This window comes from Puntigrus tetrazona, chromosome 10 (assembly GCF_018831695.1).
Source record: "Puntigrus tetrazona isolate hp1 chromosome 10, ASM1883169v1, whole genome shotgun sequence".
Taxonomy (NCBI): domain Eukaryota; kingdom Metazoa; phylum Chordata; class Actinopteri; order Cypriniformes; family Cyprinidae; genus Puntigrus; species Puntigrus tetrazona.
Window position 1 is genome coordinate 12,238,432 of NC_056708.1, and position 21,627 is coordinate 12,260,058.

Here is a 21,627-nt window from a genome sequence, read left to right on the forward strand (position 1 = left end):
CACTCTGCACCCTGGAGACACGAGACAGGATGAAACGGAATAAAACTCAACGTCTACGGTTTTAAACTGAGGAACAAAACCTTACTCAGATATAAATGTGCCCTCAGAGATTTCCTTTGAGTACTATTTACCATAACCTGCCAGTAACAATCTGAAATATACATCCTCGTGATCAGGACCGACTCGCTCTCAGGATGCATCTATGGCTCAGATAAGACGACTTCTGTACGCTATAGAAATCTCAGCACCATTACTAAGAGAGAGAGAGAGAGTCGTTAAGATGTTGGGCACCAAATGACTGCGAGAGCTTTCCAACAGCGAATGTAAACAGAATTTATGGTGCATTACAGCGGCTGGGGAGAACTGGCTCACCATTTCCTCTCTGGCTGTCAAATTAAAAGCACTCCTGTTGGGACTGATATGCGCTGCTGCTACTGCTGGGTCTAGTAAAGCTGTTCTCTAACTCTTTCCTTTTCCTTTTCTTCTTTTCTGTTTGGTATTCCATCTCTTTTCCTCTATCCCTCTCTCTTCCATCAGTCCAAGACACTCCTGATCCACTGGAGCTCAATGAAGACAGCATGACTGTGCACCATGAGACCGAAATCCAGTATCAATGCAAATCCACTCAGCACCCGCCAATCTGAGTCACGGCGAGAAGGGAAAGGCACATATAAACCCATTCAGACATTTCAATACCTTAATATAAGCACACCTTTGGGGGTCTGAACGCTATACATAAACACAAACACTTCAAAAGAGGGAGGCTGAGAGGTGCAAAGTATAAGGATGCAATTCTGTGCACACAAAACAGCTTTGTCTAAATTTAAAGGATATGATATGGATTATAATGGATATATATATATATATATATATATATATATATATATATATATATATATATATATATATATATATATCGGTAACATTAGATTTGCTTGCATTGAATTATAATTAAGATAAAGATGATATTAATATTAATTCAACTTGACTTTATATATTAGGTTTCTTTATTCAGTACACTCATCAAACTCTTCCTTTCCCGTTGCACTTTTATAATTGTGGAATATTGCAGAATTTTTCACCCTCAGGAACTTCTTCGGATACATATTACAATTTCATCTCCTGGATGCTGGATTTTATTGGACCTAATTTTGGATATGTCGCAAGTACCCCACAGGAAAGAGACCCCCTGCCATGTTTCTAATAAGAAGAGAAGGTCTCGGATGCTTTAAAAGAGAGTGCAGTAACTCGTTAAGATAATTACTGTATCGCACATTTATTCCACTGTTAATAATTAAGCAACGCATGCCAGAACATAGACTCCACAACTCAAACTTGCAATACTGGCAATTAGAGAAATGAGAGGTGCAGAAATAAACACCAACCTGCCAAATTGAATCAAAACAATACATGAGGATACACTATAAACAAACAGATACACACAAAAAATTCTGCTCTGTTAAATACCCACACTAGTTCTGGAGGTGAGATACCATGTTGCTCTTTACTCTACCGTTCATAACAAATGCAGAGCAAATCTACTTTAAAAACAAACACGCTAACGTTTGGAATTGGAAAGCTATATTAATGCTCACCCAGGATTAATTCACACTGTATGATCGAGAAAACGCTAATATTGTAAAATACCTGCTTTCTATCTAAACATGTAATTTATTTCTGGGCCAGCAAAGGTGAATTTTCAGCAGCCATTGATCACATGATACTACAGATATCATTCTATCAATACGGTCAGTATTTTAACATAATAATTTAACACACTGAATAAAATTATTAATTTATACCTGACCCCAAACCTTTGAACGGAATGTATGATGCATAAAGTCATGCTCTCCTGGCAATTTTTTTTTTTTCCTTTTTTTTATTCAATATGCTTTGCTCGGCCAATATAACACCAACTCAGCAATTATGAGAAATTATAATGCATATATTTGCATATAATATGAATAAATGCTTATTATTTAAGTGGCAACATTTGCATTTAATAAACAATACATTCCTTCTTCATACACAATAAACTTTAATTATATTACATTTCACTATTGGATTTTTGTGCTTTAATTGCATTAGACACCTGACAGCACGAGTTGTCAAATCTAATAAAATTCTCCTTGGTTTCTACCTCACCTGTGCGCTTTCATTGCGCCGCTGTGCGTTTGGATGAGAATCAGAACAAGTTATGAGTGAAGGCTCTCTGCTGCGTCTTTGAATATTTAGAGCACTTAAGATGTGTCATGTAGGATGAAACCAAAAATCTGTGTGTGTGTGTGTGTGTGTTGTGAGAGAGAGAGAGAGAAGGTGGTGAGTTATATATGAGTCTGCGCTTGAGTATATGTGACTAGGAATGAGGGGGAAGTAGGAGCAGACACTGTGTGTGTGTGTGTGTGTGTGTGTAGTGTAGTGTGAATGTAGGCTGAGTCTAGGCTTTTTTTTTTCACACCGCCTGCAGGCCGCCTCCGGCTGGCTGCTCACATCAAAGGCAGCTTTCTCTCTCTGAGGAGCTGAGAGACTGAGCCCCAGGCCTGCCCAGGCCTTCACAGACCTGCCTCAGGGGTTAGCGTGAAACCACGGGCCTCTGCCACGCCGCCGCGAGACACCGCTAATCATAGCCAGCGCTGCAGCCGCTCGACGAGCCCTCGCGGCTGCCTTCAGACAGGAACCGACGATGCTACGATATGCATGCGGCTCGCAAACAACTGCGCTGTAATCAACCGGGGAGGGGAGTTTTGGGAATGAGGCTTTAAGTATTTAAAGTGTCAGTGTGCCATGTATTATTTACTTCATGAATAAACGAGGAAAATATGACTTATGCAGCCGTGTTGCTATCCAAATCAAGCATCTAGTCTGTATGCTTGTATTTAGATCAATATGTTATGAGAGTTTCAAATAGCTATAAAACTGCATTATTTATTTCTGATGGAACAATGGTGTACAGGTACCTACATAATATTCACTGGGAAAATATGAAAGAACACACACTACTGTTCAGAAGTTGATTTTTTTTAGCATTTTACTTCCCATTCATCAATGAATCCTGCATGTAAAATGTATCATCTTTCCACTAATATTAAGGTAAACTTTAATTAAATATTATTTTCAACACTGATAATAATAAGTAAAAAATCAGCATGTTAAAATTATATTTAAAAGGTTTGAAAAAAACTGAACTTAATAAATTTTATATTGTAATACTACTGTTTTTCCTGTATTTTTGCCAATTTGGAAAGCACCAGAGAATTCTTTCAAACCTTAAACAATAAAAAAATAAACCTTACAGAACCTAACCTTTAGGATGGCCATGTATTTTTGTTGATGTATTTTTACTTTTCCAGTGAGCAACCACCTAGCGGTGCCCTAGTGACCAACCAGAACACCTTAGCAACCACACAGAATCCTTGCATCATGTTTTGCATTTGTAAGCAGTCCTCACATTTTCTTTAGAGAAAGTGTACATCTAGATTTACTTTTAAATGATGTCCTCAATAAGAAGCTGCATTAATGCATAATACTCACCTGTAAACGGCTCGTTTGTCTGACTCCAGTTGGGCTTGGGGGTCAAGGGTCACGCTGACCTGTGTGGCCCCTGCCGCTGAGGCTGCAGAGAGGTGGACATGCTGGGCCTTTGAGTTTTGCTGCGTAGTGCCTGTCATCTGAAGAAATACAGAATACAAAATAACTTCAGTCTTGAGCCTATTACACACAAAAATATTTAAATAGACTACTTTTACAGCACATTTTGCCTATTTTGTAGTTTGACTAATTGCTTATATATTAAATATCAGTATACCATAGCAAAGCCTATTCATGGATAATCCAGTGATTTAAATATTCTAGATATAAAATGTACTTCATCGTAATCATGTGGGATTATTTTCTGGCTTATGCTAAACTTTATAGACAATAACCAAAAACAGTAAAAACCAAGGGTCGACCGATACGTGTTTTTCAGGTCCGATACTTATACTGATTATTACAGATCAAGTTGACAAAATAACTGATATTTTGACTGATGTATATGTCTGGTGCAAAAATTAACATCAAATTTAAGAATAACAAGGGCTCTGACAATTTTAAATGCTTCTGAATTATTGTATTGGAAAATCGGTTTTAAAAATGGCAGATAACGACTATAAAAATGCTTAATATCGGTGCCGATAAATCGGTCAACCTTTAGTGAGAGCATTAAAGTGTAGTATTATAGAATACGATTTCAAATTCAACTAAACATTACATTTCATGGCAACCATTTGTTTAATATATGACCGAAAAAAGGTTTGCACAGGTTTGCTGTATCATTAGAGTGATAATTTTCCTTTCTGAAACTATTAAACTATTCTTTTCACGTAAGAATTATTAACGTTGAACACCAATCGGATTCTCTCTCAGTTTTATGAAGTGACTTGTCTTCTTTCCAGAATTTCTGGGATTTTTTTTAAATGTAATAACAGCTAATAATTGCTGACAGATAACTGAAGCGAGAGGAAAAAAATGTTTGGAGACAGCGCAACCCATCCTGCTTTTGCCCCCTCTGCACCAGTGGGCCAAAGATGTAGTTCACGATCATCTTGCTCATGTGCATGTTATTGATGGCTCGCAGCCAGGCACTGTCGTCTTATCAGATTTAGTTTATGAACGCTTCACTTTTGTGTTTTTAATGGGTTACGATGCTTTTTTTATGGAGCTATAAGAGCGGAAATGTGCGCAAGTAATCTGGTTTGTTATCTTTTCCGCAACAGAGGGAAAGCGGTACACATCCAGATAAAATTCTAGAAAAACTTGAGACAAAAGCTAGCAAGGAAAAAAAAAAAAATCCCAGCATACATATTCAGGAAGGCTCTTCCACTTTCTCTGACAACGCAAGACAATGCAGCATATGGTCTCATTAAAATCTGGAATCTAAATTGAGGCACTTGACCCCTAAAATTTTACATAGGTCACCTTCTGCAGGAAAACGTTCCACCTAGTCATCAAATAAAACTCCGGCAGTCGAGGTGGGCAGAGGTCTCGCCCTTTAGCAATCGAAACGCTGTCAAGATGAACAAATACCCTGTTTAGGATGCATTAGTGGGAGAGAGAGCACAACTTGTCTGTTGTCTACATTTCCCTGTCTCTCCTGCCCTGCTTTTCTCTCTTGTGATGCTGCTTTGAAAGCAAGCCCCCTCCTGTCTCCCTCCCCAGAACAAAAATGGTTTAAGGGAGGAAGCTGGAAGTCTTAATCCCAGCCTCAAATAGGAAATAAATTAGCTTCTTCACACTTAACTAGCTCTCATTTGCATGTCTCCACCAGCGCGCTGCTCTTCTCCCCAGCCTCTAATCCTCAGGGCGGAGGGAGACGGCAGCCGGACAGGGAGAGGGGGTTCTGGGACAAAAACGCTGCTCTGTGTCCCTCTGATTAACTCAGGACAAGCACAATGAAGATATGACATTGCGCAGAACTACAGATGTACCTTCCTGACAGCCACAATTTGAGACAAAGCCACAGTTTACTGTAATAATGGTGCTGAAAAAAACCTATTCGTCACACAAAAATCTTATTTTATCTTTGTAATGACCAGTAATATTAATATTGTATTAATCAGTATTTTAACTCATTTAAAATTAAAAATGTTTGTTATCTGACCTGTTGGCTCTCCTGGTATGATGGTGGAGGGACGCTCTGTGTGGCCATCATGGTCAATGCTGGTGCAGGGGACACATGTTGCATCATGGGATAGCTTCACATGGAGATCCTGAAGGACACAAAAGAGTGACATACAAAATTATTTATTTATTCATATCTGCTGGCCTGCTTACCAGAAAGTAAAATATGCTATTTATCTTTTATAGCAGGTTGCGTAATTTTAATTGATAACACTGATGAAAATATATAAATGCATCACTGCAGCTCTCCTCAGTTCTTTACAGAAACAATTCCATGACACACCACTAGGTGCTGCTGTACTTAAACTCATATGGACTAAAATACCCCATGTGTCCATTTAATGCAATTGTGTACACAAAAGTTCATACATAATAGAATTTACCAATGATGTCTCTAAATACAATAAATCAGCAACAAGATCAAGCAAGACAATCTAATACATTGCCAACAACACAGTACAAACTGCTATATGTCCATACAAATGTCCAGAAAACCAAATAAGCACCTTGAGGTGCAGGTACATGATGAGTTAGTGTTTTCTAAGGTAAACATGACAACCCCAGCAGGCCAATCAGGGGCTCATTAGTTCTGTTGTCAGAAGAGTAATTGACACTGGGCAAGGGAAGGGTGGACTCCAGAGACGGTGCACTATGGGAAACCCTGACTGCAGATAATTGGCCCCATGTTACTGCACAGGCACCCCTGAACCCCACTTCTAAGTCGAGCTTTATTAAGTACAAATGCTCTGTACTCTTTGCACTTTCTTTCAAATGTTGACTTGTTAGAATTTTTTAAATAAATGCAACACTAGCTTTGTTTTTTCTTTTCAGATTACGGTATATGCTCTTACCAAGTCTATTACTATAAACATCTTTGAATGTTGGATATTGTCTTCCCCATATTGATTTTCCCATCAGTCTGAGTGCATTCAAAATAAGATTTAGTTTCAACCAAACACAAGACAGTCTTAATATAAAGTCTCAATATTCGCTGTTAAAGTCTTTTGTGTCATTTTCATTTAAGAACCTCATGAAATTACACCAAAATTAAAATGATAATTTCAGACAGTTTGACCTTCAGTCCTCCACCGAGCTCCAGGCTTTTAGTAGCAGCCCACAGATGTAAGAAGCAGAAGCTAACAATCGTAAAGAATACTAAAAATACATAAGCAATCATATATAATTACTCTGAAAGAACAGTACAATCACATCTGCCGAGTTAATGTGGGTGGGACCTCTGCTCCGTTTGGTAATTACACGAGACATAAATCACTCATTTAAAACGTGACCTATAAAGTTCTTTCTGTGCTTTAGTAGTAGTCATTTTTTCCTCTTGAGAACAGCTTGTTAGCTCTGTCTATATCTTAACAGTTTAAAATCGTAGAAGAGAATCCTGCTTATGCACATTTTCCAATTGTTTCCATCAAAGTTTGCTGCGATAATTCTGAAGACAGCAGAACAAGAGGATTGTCAAGAGGATTGTGGGAAAATCGAGGAGACGCAGAGCAGAATCCAGTACAGAAGCCAAGTCTCTCAGACGGCGGACAGGATGTAACCTTCCTCAGACAGCAGACAGACAACAGTTCGAGCGGGAAAACAGGAAAGATCATTTTTTCCCTCGCAGCTCATCTTCAGGTTGGCAGGAGTGTGAGGAAAATGGTCGAAGGGGCCAAGACAAACCAAACAGCTATTTTAAGGCGGTCTCTCGCACACACATATACACACACACACACACACGGTTTTGGGTTATCATGATCATAAACACCATCAGCACCTCTGCGCTCGGACCGTTTCATGTTGGACTTCGTGGAAACGTGAGGAATTTTCCAAGCACAAATTAGATTCTGGCTCGGCGTTGCATATTTTATGAAGCTCGTCCAAATCATACAAATTGAGAACGTTGTGTGTGTGTGATTTGTATACTGATTACACACAACGCCTGTGTTCTCATTCCAAGTGCTATCAGCCGAAAGGCATCTTCGCTGTTATCTCGCCTCATTTTAATTGCAAATTTTGTGAGCGAGTTGGTAATTAAATGGAAAATTGCACATTAATTGATGAGACTAAAGATAAAGCAATTCCAATTATTGCGCGGTATTTTAAGGGGGCCTCTCAAGTCTTGGTCCCTAGAGTGGCGTGGTACCCACAGCAGCATCATAATAATAATGCATACACACCGTGTACACTGGGTAACAGCTCTATCCACAAACCTGTGTTTACAGACATGGACACACACACACACATACTTTATAATGAGCAAAGAAACCTCCGAAGTCTCGGCGGGTGAAAGGCGTGCACTGATTAAGCCTTCCGTCTTGCTCTTTTAAAACACATCATCACACCTTCTGACTTAACATACTGGGTATTGATTTCAAAGCATCGGTCAATGCAAACACATTGATCCATTCATTGACATACAGTCAGAAATTCTACCTCTGTCATGCACCCGAAGGCCTGCGTATATGTTAGGACAAGCACCTTTACAGTAAGAAAGGAGGCAACAAGAAAGGAATGAAACCTTGGCATAAGATATCAGGATGCTGCTGGAAAAAAAAGGCAGATTTTTTAGTATAACGTGGAAATCTATTAATCAATCAATCAATCGGTCACTATATAGTCACATTTCTAGACTTCTAAAAGAAGATAAACTATAGATAAAATGATAGATGTAAATATATTTTAAAAACTTGAGTCTTCAATGTCAGATGATTCTTCAGAAATCATTCTAATATGCTAATTCGGTGCTCAAGAAGCATTATGAATGCTGAAAACAAATCTCCTGCTTAACATTTTTCTGGTACGATTTTTGCTGTTACACATTTTATTAGGATTATTTTATGAATAGAAATTTCAAAAGAACAGCATGCATTTTTTAATCATTTTAATCCATTCTCACTGAATATAAGTATACATTTCCTTCTTGAAAAAAAAAATGTATGTAATTGCATTTAAAAAAAAAAACAGAAGCTATAGCTCCTTTGGGTATATGTGTGTTCATAAAAAATGTTTACCCATTAAATAATACATTAAATGTTGTTACAGACGAAACGGTATTACAGTGGGGGAAAAAAAACTGTGTAAATCACTTTTAATCACAGAATTTATAGCTCTTGAAAAATGAATTTAAGAATAGATTTTTTAAAACAATTAAATATATTTTCCGAAATGTATGAATCTTTAAAATGTACTTTTGATATAACAAAATTCTCCATAAAGCAGAAAATAAATAGAACAAGCTTAACTGCTAAATAATAAATAGTATAAGTTATTTAATTACAGTGTTTTAAAAGAAACAACAGATTCATTTGTAAATGAGACGTACAATGCAGCAGCCTGTAACTTCATGGCTTGAGCTCATAATTACAGCTGGCAGGGAGAGCGTTTAAAGGCTGGGGAAATGGAAAGTAAAGTGGGGATGTATTGAACATGTCTGGTGTGTGTCTGGGAAAAAGGGAGAGCTTGAATGCTAGCCCTCTTTCCATCGATACTGCTCCGCCAGACCCTCACCCACAATCGTTTGACTGTTTGATCACAGTCGATAATTAACGCAGCCACCTGACGGAAAGCAGCTACCGGTGAGGCTAATAGAACAATGTCAGAGACGTTGTTTAGTAATGACAAAGCCTGCATGTTAATTGAAAGCATGTACTTCACTGATGAAGAAGACATTACAGCAGCATTGAGACGCACTAATAACACCAAACTTTGCGGTTTATACATGTTTAAAAACTGCACAGTTTGGACGTGGCATTTGACTAAACATCTGCAACTACTCTCGCTATCAGCTACAAACAAATGATGGAGAATGGCCACGTATTGAATCTCTCAGTCCGAGACACGCATCCTTGTGCACAATGCCGAAGGATCAAAGATGCGTGTGCGGGCAATGACTTCCTGTTAGTTAGAAACATCCTTTGTGGACGGGCGGCAGAGAGCCCCGCGTGCGAGCCGGTGCTGAAAAAGAGCAGCAGGTTTTTACCCCGTTAAGCAGAAACAGGTGAGCTCTGAAGTACAGGAGGAAGTGGTTCGTGGTTTATAGACCCCATTCATCATCATCCACATAGTCTCCCTGTGCGTCTCACAGCTAGCCCTCACATCTGGGAAGAGGGTGTTTTATATATCTGTTTACCAGGCAAGCTGGCAGGCTGAAGAAACAACAGACCTTCACTTTCTCTTGAGACACTTGCAACGTGGCACGCTGCTGGACGTTGTTCCAAATATTGTATGTATGTATATATATATATATATATATATATATATATATATATATATATATATATATATATATATATATATATATATACACTTTTGTCTTGTGATTACAAAAATCATTTAAATTTATGCTTTATATATCAACAGTATATATCCATTTCAGTTTATAAACTAGTTTATAATTTATAAACTAAAGATTTACTATTATAAAAATTGTAAATAAAAATGACAAAAAAAACAACTAGCATATGACTTTTTAAAATGGTTTTAAAAGTTCTTTATTTGCTCACCAAGGAAGCATTTATTTGATTGATATTTGTAAATTCTTATGTAATATTTAATATATTTAATATATTTTAAAATGCAATTCATCACCCTCATATCATTGCAAACCTGTGAGACCCTTAATTCACTTTCGGAACACCAAGATATTCTTGATTAAATTCAAGTGCATTGTGACCCTGCATGGACAGCTATGCAACTAACATATTCAAGGCCCAGAAAGGTAGTAAGGACTTGATTAAAATAGTCCATGTGACATCAGTGATTCAACCTTAATTATATGAAACAAAAATAATGACTTTATTCTAAGTTGATGTTCATGGCAGCACCAGTGTTCTGAAGATGAACTAAAGTCTTATGGGTTTGGAATGGCTTGAGGTGTGAATTTTTGGGTGTTGTATTTTTCCAGTCATATTTTCAATAACAGTATTTTTAAATTAAAATCACTTTATTACTGCCAAAATGGGCATTGTCTCTTAAAAAAAAAAAAAAAAAACATTTTCGTTAGTAATTTTGTCAATTAAATTTGAGAGCCCTGCCCCAAAATCAAGCCATTGGCTGAGTCCATGTTGCTGTTGTCGGGCAGGTTGGGCTCTTAACAAAAAAAGATTTTTATTTTTCTTAGTGGAACCAATCTGTGAAAGACTGTCTTACAGTTGTTTCTGCATATTAATCTGGGAGGAAAGTATTTAATGACACACTTCAGCTGTAAAATGAGTGATTAGTATGAATCAGCAGTGAAAGAATTCATGGCAAACTCCAGCTCTGTCCTCTGTGCCTAACCTGAGGAATTGTTGATCTTCAAAGCGAGCGTGTGCCGCTGCCAAATGTGTATCTGATTGTGATTTTCCTGGCTCCTTTTCTATGTATCCTGTGCGGAAGTTTGTCAGTCACAGACGCTGCGGGGAATGCAATGAATAATTTTAAACAGTGAGCGTGTGTCACAAATGCCCAAATATCATGAATCTTAATGTCCTGAGTCAGGGCTTCTCCAAAGTGAATACATAAAACCGGCCCACCTGAATACATTTACTACATTAGAGGTCCTTCCGTGGCCAGATTTGCAATGCGTTGCGAGCGCGTCTCGATGCGCGCTGGGATGGGAAAAGGACGGAGATGTGAGGTTTGATTAATGAAGAAGGGATAAGGGCAGAATGTCGGAGCAGAACCCCTGCGCGGGGACGGAAAAATTCAGACCAGGTTCTCAAGCCAAACACCAGCGCATTTAAACGTGCAAACATGTACCTCAGGGCTACACACCTTCAGGCAACATGCTGCCTTCACGTACAAACACACACACTTACACACACCAGTGTAAAACAGCTTGGGAGACTTGACGTCCCAGCACTGCTCATTAACCTGTAGGAACCGCAGGTGGAGGATTAATCTCTGATATTCATGAGCTCAAATTTCTCTCTCACTCTCGCTCTCTTTCTCAACTACATGTTCAAATTATGGTTTTCCATTTGGCTTTAAAAAAAGAAAAAATGAAAATGAAAATTTGGTCATTATTTACAGACTTTGGTTATCTTTCTTCTGCAATACACAAAAGAAGAAATTGTTTGTTTAAGCGTCCATACAGCGTTTTTTGAAGCCCATTAGAAAACCAGAACTTCACTTTAATGAAATGGAAGGTCAAATTCAGCACACTGCATCATGGGATACAGGTATTCCACACAGCCTGAGCTGTTTGTACATCGGCAATTTTGCAAAATTTAAAAGGTTATCTGGAGAAATGCTCCAAGAAAATCTGCATTCTGTGCACAGTATGCATACTGTATGTGTCTCAGAATCAGAATCTTCATTCACCATTCACACAATCTATCTGCAATTTCACTTGCCTTTGTATTTATGCTAATGATTGTTTGGATATGGTAGATCTAGAAATAATTCCAAAGTGTCCTGCTTTTTAAAATTAGATTAAAGTCTTCGCAGAAATGGGTGTTGCGGAAACTTAGTGTGTGGTGAAATTTTGTTATTCCCAGAGGCCCGATGGTTCGCATGCAAATGACCTCATTAGCATAGCTAAAAGCTTTTATTATAATTAGCATTTTCTCAATAGACTGCTGAAGTATTGAAGGAACGGATCCTAAAAGATTTGCACGTTCACAATTGCACAATTTCTAAAACACAGACATGACTTTTGTATAACTTTGAGACTTCAGAAAACTGCATTTAACTGTGGCCTAAAATCAGTCTAATGCTGGAGATACTGCATGGAGCTGCAAAGGATATCCTTTGGCTTATTTTCAGTACACTTCCTGGTAAGCAGCTGAGATAAAGGAGAGGTGTGCACGTACAGCACGTAGACTGGTTTGACTGCATGACAAGCTAAGAGGGCAAAAAGCTAATAGCTCTCTTTAGAACAGAATTCAATGCTGCTTGGCCCCCATCCATTAAACGTAATACATTGGCAATCTTTAGAAAATGCACCAAAAGCTTCATTTCAATTGCCCTTAGATTATTCTAACTTTTATGCGCTTGTGTGGGTGTGTGAATGGTGTGTATCATTCTGTCACCCTGTTGCATTCGCATCTTGATGTCATTAGTGCACACAAGAGCGAGCGGTCGTTCCTGCCGACGACATGGTTGCGTTTCCTTACTGCACTGATAAAAATCGGAATATTGAGGGCTGGAATTCCGCCGAAATTGGAACTCCTGAGCTCATAGAGAAGGAAGGTAATCTTCAAGAGCTTGCTGTCAAATCGGTTTGGTCGCTCTCATGTTGAGCAGAGATACGGGTAAGGGGACAGTGTGTGCGCTATCTCGCTTTCCCAATCTGCAGGGCTGTTTAAACGGATACCTCCTAATCTTACCACGAGGCATCCAGCTCTTTCGCTTGGTGAGACTTTGGGTGGATGCAGCAAAAAACCAGAGAACCTGGCTGTGATAAATGTGTCGTGAGATCAGAAAGCAGTTTGTGCTAATACATCATTCGGAGTCGTTTCAGCAGCCGTTTGTTGAGTGATTCTTTGACCGATGGAAACGGTGGCCACTTACGCCCATTTTTAACCCATTTAGCACGTCATCCATCAGTTTCCACTTAGCTGCTGTTAATGGAATAGTGTGACATGCCTTGGAAACAGGCCTGTTTTAGGAAGCCTTCGAGCTTAAACGAAATCACTGAAATATGTAGGCAATTGTAACAGTTCTGAATAAACTAACTAATAATAACTATTATTATTATTATCATTATTATTATTATTACTGATGGCAATAATGTTGTTATAAATAAAAGGTGTTACTAACGGCATTATTGTTTCCAGTAACGAGTAAACAAATGTTCCCCTCGTTCCAATGCCATTATTATTAATGACAATAAAATGGCTGTTACTATAATTTCTTCTAGGCTCAGTTCTTCTTAATGGATTAACAGTGTAATGTACTTGTATTTGACATACCATAAACTCTAGTGTGAAGACTCATGGGTTGCCGACTCTTTGACTCACGCACGCAAAAGAAAGATACATACTTACATAAAACGCAGTATTGAGACACTACATGCAAACAATATTCTTTGTTCCTTTGGAATTCTTCAGCTTTAAAGAACTGTGGGTTTCTCTGGTAATGGTGATGGCTCCAGATAATTAGTTCCTTTTATAATGATGTAACTCAGTTACTATTCGTGAGAAGTAACCAATTACTTTAAGTAACATGCCCAACACTGATTATTATACATTTTGATTATATTTGTTATAGAAATATAAAAATGGTGTGTATATGCATACAATTACATTAAATAATATGAATACGATTAATGATTATTTCAAATATACGAATATATTTATATATATTAAAATACATTTAATTTTGTATTTTATCAAAACACACACACGGACACACCTACACCAGTGTGTATATATATATATTTAAAGTAAAGTAAGAGTGCATTGTGCCCGGTTTGCTATAGCTCTGGCCATGACGATAATAAATAAGGTGCTATGAATGTGTTATGCTAAGAAAGAGACACAGAGCATGAGATGGCCTTGCCAGGAATGTGGCAGTAGGATTAGGGCAAGGGTGATCAGCATGCAGAGGATTCAAACCCCTTCCATTCCATCCCTAAAAAAAAGAGAAAACCTCAGGAGCAAGTGTGTGTGCTCTCGCAGAGAGAGCCACGGGGGGTTAACGAGAGGGGGGATTATCACACACACTCTCTGACTGCTCTGATTGTCAGCAGATTCCTAATGAAGAGTTTAAGTTTCAGAAGAGGCTGCAAAGAGACTCTGAGGCAGGCACGTACATTTGGACTGGCCGACAGAGCCCGGCGGGGAGGGTCAAATGATCAGCGCACGGTGGACACTGATGAGGCATATGGCAAAACTGTTAGAGTCATAATCTATCAGCTCTGGTGAAATTTCACAGTATGTTACCGAACACAGAGGTTCGCGAGCGGAGTGCAGCTGTTTAAATCTACACAATTCATGCGGGATCTGTAAGTGCGAGGTAAAGACAAGCCACTGAGGTAATGTTAACCCAATAACAAGATGTTTTACTTGGCAAGGGGAGGCTGAACAGAGTATAGGTCAATAAAAGCCATGATGGAGGAAAGAAAGATACAAGGTATTTTTTTTTTATTATAATCGCTAATATTACTTGTTCTGTGTGTCTGTGTAAGTGTTTTACCATCTATCTATTTGTCAAAGCATCTTTCCATCCATCTATCTCTCTATCATCTATCCATCTATCCATCTATCTAAATGGCTATGTATCCAACTATCTGTTTGTTTGCCTGTATTTCATGCCCTACACTTCTTCCTGGGAAAAAAAAGTCTACCACCAGAGGATCGGAACACGAGGAGTGCAAAGTGCCTATGGAGTATTTAGAAAGGGAAAAGTTTCAGAATGCAACCAAAAAGACTTCTAGAACATTCCATGGACTACATAAAATGATTCTTTAAAATGTTTATAATACACTTTCTGATTTTGACAGGAGCAGAGACATCCTGAGGAGCAGGTTTAACAGGGAGAACGAATCACTTAGAGTAGAGCATGAGATGAGACCAGTGGAGCAAAAATGAGCATGGTGGGATAATAAGGCGATGTTTGCTGCTCTTGGCCCCAACAGCTGATGTTTGTCTTTGCGTAGTGCCCGGAGCTACGCCGAATGGAATCCTTGGAAACTCCAAACAATCCAATATTAAATTTCCTCTGCAATGCCACAGGGAGACAGAATCATGCGTGGGGGGGAAAGGAAGGCAGCGGGGAGATGAGAGGAGTGAGAGAAAGAGCGACAGAGAAAGAGAGAGCAAGACAAAATACACTCATAGAGGGTGAGAAGATGAGATGTCAGGGGGGTATGGAGAAATTGAAAGAATGAACGAGAGAGACCAAGAATATTCAGGGATAAAATGACAGGCTATATTGAATGGAAAGTCTCTCTCTGGCCATCTCCAGGACTGAGCCAAGTTTCGAACCCGCAGGTGCATCAACAACTGTGGCGGGCCGATGGCTTCCATCAGATATAGTGTTACCATGAAAGCTTCCATGTGCGCCTCGGGGAGACAGACGCATTCCTCGGTGTATCTATAACATTTCAAATAACCCTCAGTCCAATTTCTGACTGTTTATTTTACTAAAATGGTAGCGTTCTTCCATCTAAAGGGGCCATTATCTAAATCAACGGTGCTGGTATGCCATGACAAGATCCACATGGAATCTCTGCAAGAAACTCAATTTTTTATTAAATTCAACCCGAATTTGATTATGCTTTCAGTTAAGAAGTGTATAAATTTTATCATTCTTTAATCCACCCGCTGAAGCATGGGTGTGAGAGTGCTTTAAAACTTTACTTTCTCCCATTTACTTGACTTTTACTTCCTATTTACTTTACTTTTACTTCCAGTCTTTTATTGTTGGAATTTTTAAAGTAGACTAAAGCTGAAAAATTCAACAGATGAGATGTACTACAACTTTGCTTTTTGTAATCCATTCATTTCAATAGGAATTCACACAAATAGATATTTTTCAAGAGGGCATCAATTTTTGTATTTGTTTTACTGGATTTCTCTTGCTTCCCTCGAGCCCATTGAGTTTTAACAGACACCTCTATAGTGTGCGGTGGGTTTGGTGGGGGGGTAATTGAGAATGAATGCGGGAAAGTCAATGGGGGAGTGGGGGAAAGTCAGTGAAATATGACTGGATATTACTGGCTAAGATTGGACAATAAATCCTGCTTCTTGCCGTTGTGGGTGTTCGCTAATTAGTCTGAATGAACAATATAATGGTGTTAATGGCAAGTAATTAAACAACTTGCACACTTAGATATATAACCACTTTGTTACATCAAAATAAGACTTAAAATTGCCTGATAACATTATCTGTGAGAGTTTCTAGTGAATAATAATTTTATATTATTATGATATCATATCCTATTTTCAGAATTATTATTATATTTATATTATAATCCATAATGAGTTAAAAGTTAACTATTAAAAGGATTTGCTGAACATAAGTCCAAAAATAAAATATATAAATATAACAGAATAATTTTTTTTTTTCAAGCATGTGTATGTCAATTTTGGGCTAATATTACATTATATTATATATCGTATACCAGATTTTTATTTTATTTTGAAATCTCATTTAGAACATGACAGAAAACTACAGTTAATGCGACGATTGTAAAATCATACCTTTTGGAGCTCTTTTTGATCCTTTTGAATCCCTACTACACCTCTATATGAGGCTCATGAAGGTGTTTTGTGTGACACATAGTAGGAGAATGTGTGTGTGTGTGTGTGTGTGTGCATATACGGCAAGCTCAGCAAACACACTGCAGCGGAACCCCACGGTCAGGACGTCTCCTCTGTAACGTACACACACCGCAGCTATTCAGACGGATCGCCCTGTGCTCTCGCTCCCAGTCTCTCTGGAGGTGTACAGAGAGGCCCTGGCCGGCCCCAGCACTCTGCCCTGGCCATCTGGAGTACATTAGGGCTGGGGGGGATATTGGATCCCCCTGCCGTGGCCGGCTGGATGGGTGGCCCGGTCCAGCGCAGCCCTTTTCAGCAGCCCAGCATGATTGATAGGAGGCCTCACTCACTGACTCCCACTGCAGTCACCACACACTGTGACCAGAACACACACGCTACTACAAGCACTAGCTCGAAAAGTATGACACGTGTACGCCAAACTGTGGCACGCTGACGCCTGAGGAGATCGGCATGAGCAGACGCGCTATAATGGGTGGTACTGTACAAAGTTTTATACCACCTGATTACATAACAGCACTTCATAACACCAGACCTGGGTACGAAACGCAACAGATGTCGTCAATAAAACATGAAAGTTCATCACACGCAATAAATCAGAGTACTGGCTACAAAACTGAGGATTAACCTGACAAATTGGCAGCAATGTGAGCTGTGGTACATTTATATTCTGCTTGTCTAGCTTGGCTTAATCTCTCTTAAAGCGAAGTGTACTTCTTTAGGAATGATCGACAAAAAGTTACGAAAGATCAACGCAACAAAAATATGTCATTATATTTGCTAACCCCTCCGCTATTTATATTGTTTGACATGATATATGTTTGATTGACACAAGAGTGTTTTAGCGCCACGTTTAAATAAGCAATTTTCAGATTTCTTACCCTGATAAGATTTGAATTATTCTGTTTTAGTGTCCTATTAAATTAAAAATAAAAAATAGAAAGTAGGAACATTATGAGAATAAAGATGTAACAGTTAAAAGCTTACTCACAATGTTTTAAGAAAAATCTATATATAATCTTAAATAAAACACAAAAAACTTATTAGAAGTTACCCTCGCAGTTAAAGGTATGAAAGCTATCACTGGAATGATATCTTTTCAAATGGTACACTTTTGTATCTTTTTAGGTACTAATATGTTAATATACTTTAGGTATTAATATACCTTTAAGGTATCAATACAGATCCTTTTGTTACAAAAGTGTATCTTTTGAAAAGGTATTACCCCAGTGACAGCTTCTGTACCTTTATTTCTGAATGTGTACAGTAAAATTCTAGTATTCAATATTGTGTGAATAAAGTTTCATATTTTGAAGGAAAAAACATATATTATTATTTTAAACATTCAAAACATTTGAACTTATTTTATGACTTTTTATGACTGCCTGAATTTTCTAAATATTACAAATTTATTTCTGTATATATTTTTTATAAATCTTAGACTAGAGAACAAAAATTAAATATTAATTAAGAGTTTTCCCTCAATAAACTAGTTATTTAAAAAAAAAAGTGCTTATTAATAATTAGTAAAGCAGTTGTTAAGTTTAGGCATTCGGATGAGGGATTTAGAACATGGTCATTCAGTATGCCGTTAATAAATCAATTATAAATTTAACTATAAGGCAACTATACTAATAAACAGCCGGTATGCTAGTAATCTGCTGATAAGCAACAAGTTAGTAGTGATAAATGGACTTTAAAATAAAGTGTTAATGAAATTACTTTTAAAGCATTGACTTTTCTTATGTTTTTGTTTATTTTAATACTGAAAGCAAAAAAAAAAGTTGTAGAATGATAACCAATTTTTACAATTTCTGGCTGACTGAAACATTATAACCTGTTAACCTAAAGCATCAATGTACTTGTACGTAACCAACCTGCACAATTTTCAACTTCAAGCAGCAATGCAAGAACCTGTGATGAAACATCTACAATCTCTAAAGAACCATATGTATAGTCCGACTCACTGAACAGTGAAGAACTAATAAATAAATATACTATATACATTTTTTGGAAGAAGATTTTATTAGAACATATCCTGCACTGATCCTTTTAAAGAAAACTTTTTTAGGAGTGAAGAAAAATAAAAGGTTAGCACAAGAAAATGTAAATGAAGTTTGCATGACTAATTGCCTAAGATTATAAATATAGCCTACCGTAAAAGTTCATTCAAGTGCTCTGAAAATATCGCAAGAACTATTTCTAAAAGCAAGTTCAAGAAAAGTAATCTTCGCCCACAAAGTTGGCTAATAAATTGTCTAACGTCTGTGATGCCTACCTGCACGGCACACACCTCAGGTTAATCCCTATCTCATAAACGACAAGAAGAGAGGAAGAAAATTAGTGAACGTGGCAGAGACGAGGAAATTTTAAAAAAAGAAAGAAACAGGCGACATTTCGAGTAAATGGCATCCAAAACCCACTCCAATTATCTTTGGCAGCCATGCCAGGGAGGCTGACTTAATTAAAGTGAGTGGAAAGGGAAGGGGGGGAGGAAGGAGAGAGAGAGAGGGAAGAAGTGATTGAGGGGGCAGAAGAGTGCGTATCAGCGCCAAGCACAAAGCCGAGCACCACCGCCGTCCACCACTCTTTCTCTTTTCAATTTCACTTCAAAGGACCAAGGCAAGAAATCATAAAAAGGGAGAGCGAGACGTTTTTTAAGCAATATAATTGCACTATTCATATCCAGTGTTTTTATCGTCATTCAGATAGGACAAAAAATACATAAAAAGAGAATAAAAAATGATTTTACTCGCCGCTAAATCCCCAATAATCCTCTTGTGCTTTTCCAAGTCTGCCTTCGACGTTGACCTTTTCGCAGGAATCCTGTTGCCATGGAAACTCTCGCTGCGCTCCCCCCGAACGCACATCATTCTGTACATATTTCCGTCATCGCTCTGACAGAGTACTCGCGGTTGTTTAAGTGCAAATGTAGTTAGTTTTGCCCTCTAAACTCTTGGCTAATCATATTAGTATTCATAGAGACTAACTGACCGCGTTTTGAGTACGTGATTAACAGCGCAAGCTAACTCGTGAATGATGTTTACAACATCTAAACAACTTCCATTAGCACTCAAATGAATATTAATACACTAACTTCTGCTGTCAATCTGATGCTAGCTCAACTTTTTCATGCCTGGTCGACCCAGCTAGCGCGATATGGCGTATCTCTCCTTAGTTCATCAACACTTCGTCAGCTCCTTATGTAAATGAAATCTTGAGTATGAAATATATAGACAATGCCAAACAGGAGGCAGCTGGTCGCTGAGGGCCGTCCAGAAGGACTGTGGGAGGCAGATTTATAAATTCAGCTATAATGTGTGACTTCAAAAATAAACTGCTTTTAACAGAGGACAATGGCTGTTTCATAACGGCTGTGATTTCAAAGGTACTTTTTAGTGCTGTGAACATGCTATAGAGTATTTGATGTATACAAAGGAAAAAAACAACAACACATTTTAAACTACAGGGGATACAACGATACACTTTAGATTATGGAGCACATATTCACTGGAGTTTTACCTCAGTAAACTCCTAATGTGCTGCTTATTGATAATGTGGTTGCTGTAGTAGATATATTTAGGTATACTGGGTAGGGTTAAGGGATTTAGAATTATTATGCAAAATAAGGTTTTATAAGTTGATATTTGCTTTAAAAGTACTAATAAACAGCCTAATACGCCTGTAATATGCTAGTGAAAAGTAATAATATTAATAATCTAAATAATCTAAAGTTTTGCCCAAATTTCTTTAAACAAAAACAGATGATAAATATTTCACTGCTACCTCTCACTGATACAGATAAGGTGACATACATTAAATATATATATATATATATATATATATATATATATATATATATATATATATATATATATATATATATATATATATATAGTGTAATAAATATTTTATTTTTTTAAATAAGCAAAGTTAAGTTTACATTTTCAAACATTAGATGGTGTCAAAGGTAATATTTTTGCACAAAGGGGAAATTAGCATGCAACTAAATATACTAAATATCAAATCATATTAACAAAAAAAAATAAATAAAAATAACAATAATAACACTGCGCAGGGCTATTTCAGGACAATTAGTATTTGGTTATGCCGTTTTCACAGAAATATGAGCCATTGTGTTTTTTAAATAAGCATTGCAGGTTTTGTGCCTGTTTGGATACCTGTTTAATATATTTAATATCATTGTGGATGCTGCAGGATGATTTTTTAATGAAGTCTCAGATTTAAAACGATGTTTGCAGGCTGAACGCTGAGAGAGGCTCTATGGGCCAGACTGCTGTGGGCCGGAGCTGGAGCCAGGAGATAAGACCGACTCCAGCCGGCTTGCTTTAGGGGACAGCGAAAGTCCTGGTAACTTGACAACCACTATCCTGTTTGGCTGAGATCATATTGGTCTATTTCTTCTTCAGACAAGACCACTTTTTTTAACTTCCAACATTTAACCCCTTCTGTGACTAAATTTGTTCTATTCTTTTATTAAATATTTTTATTTGATTGAGTCCCTGAGTACAAAGTCTTACTTGTACTGACTGCTATTGCCAATACATGCACGCTGCTGTGAGCATGTCAGAAATAATGCTGCGGCACATATAGCATATATGAAGTGACCCCCATGTAGCATACATGAATCACTATGTAGCAGATCTAAACAGGTGGAGCTGGGGAAAGTTGAAGGTTACTGCTGAAGTGCACTGCAATTGCTACAGCAAGCACTAGCCAAGTATATGTATATAAAAGTATA

General features: G+C 37.8%; 1 protein-coding gene across 1 annotated transcript in view; it reads right to left on the bottom strand.

Annotated features, from left to right (window-relative positions):
* Window positions 1–21,627, bottom strand: part of LOC122352422 — a 66,498-nt gene that overhangs the window by 21,342 nt on the left and 23,529 nt on the right. The window contains exons 3-4 of the mRNA XM_043249837.1: window positions 5,639–5,747; window positions 3,532–3,668 (exon numbers count right to left, since the gene is read on the bottom strand). Of these exons, the coding sequence (XP_043105772.1) occupies window positions 3,532–3,668; window positions 5,639–5,725 (224 nt within the window). The 5' untranslated portion in view covers window positions 5,726–5,747. The remainder of the gene's footprint in view (window positions 1–3,531; window positions 3,669–5,638; window positions 5,748–21,627) is intronic.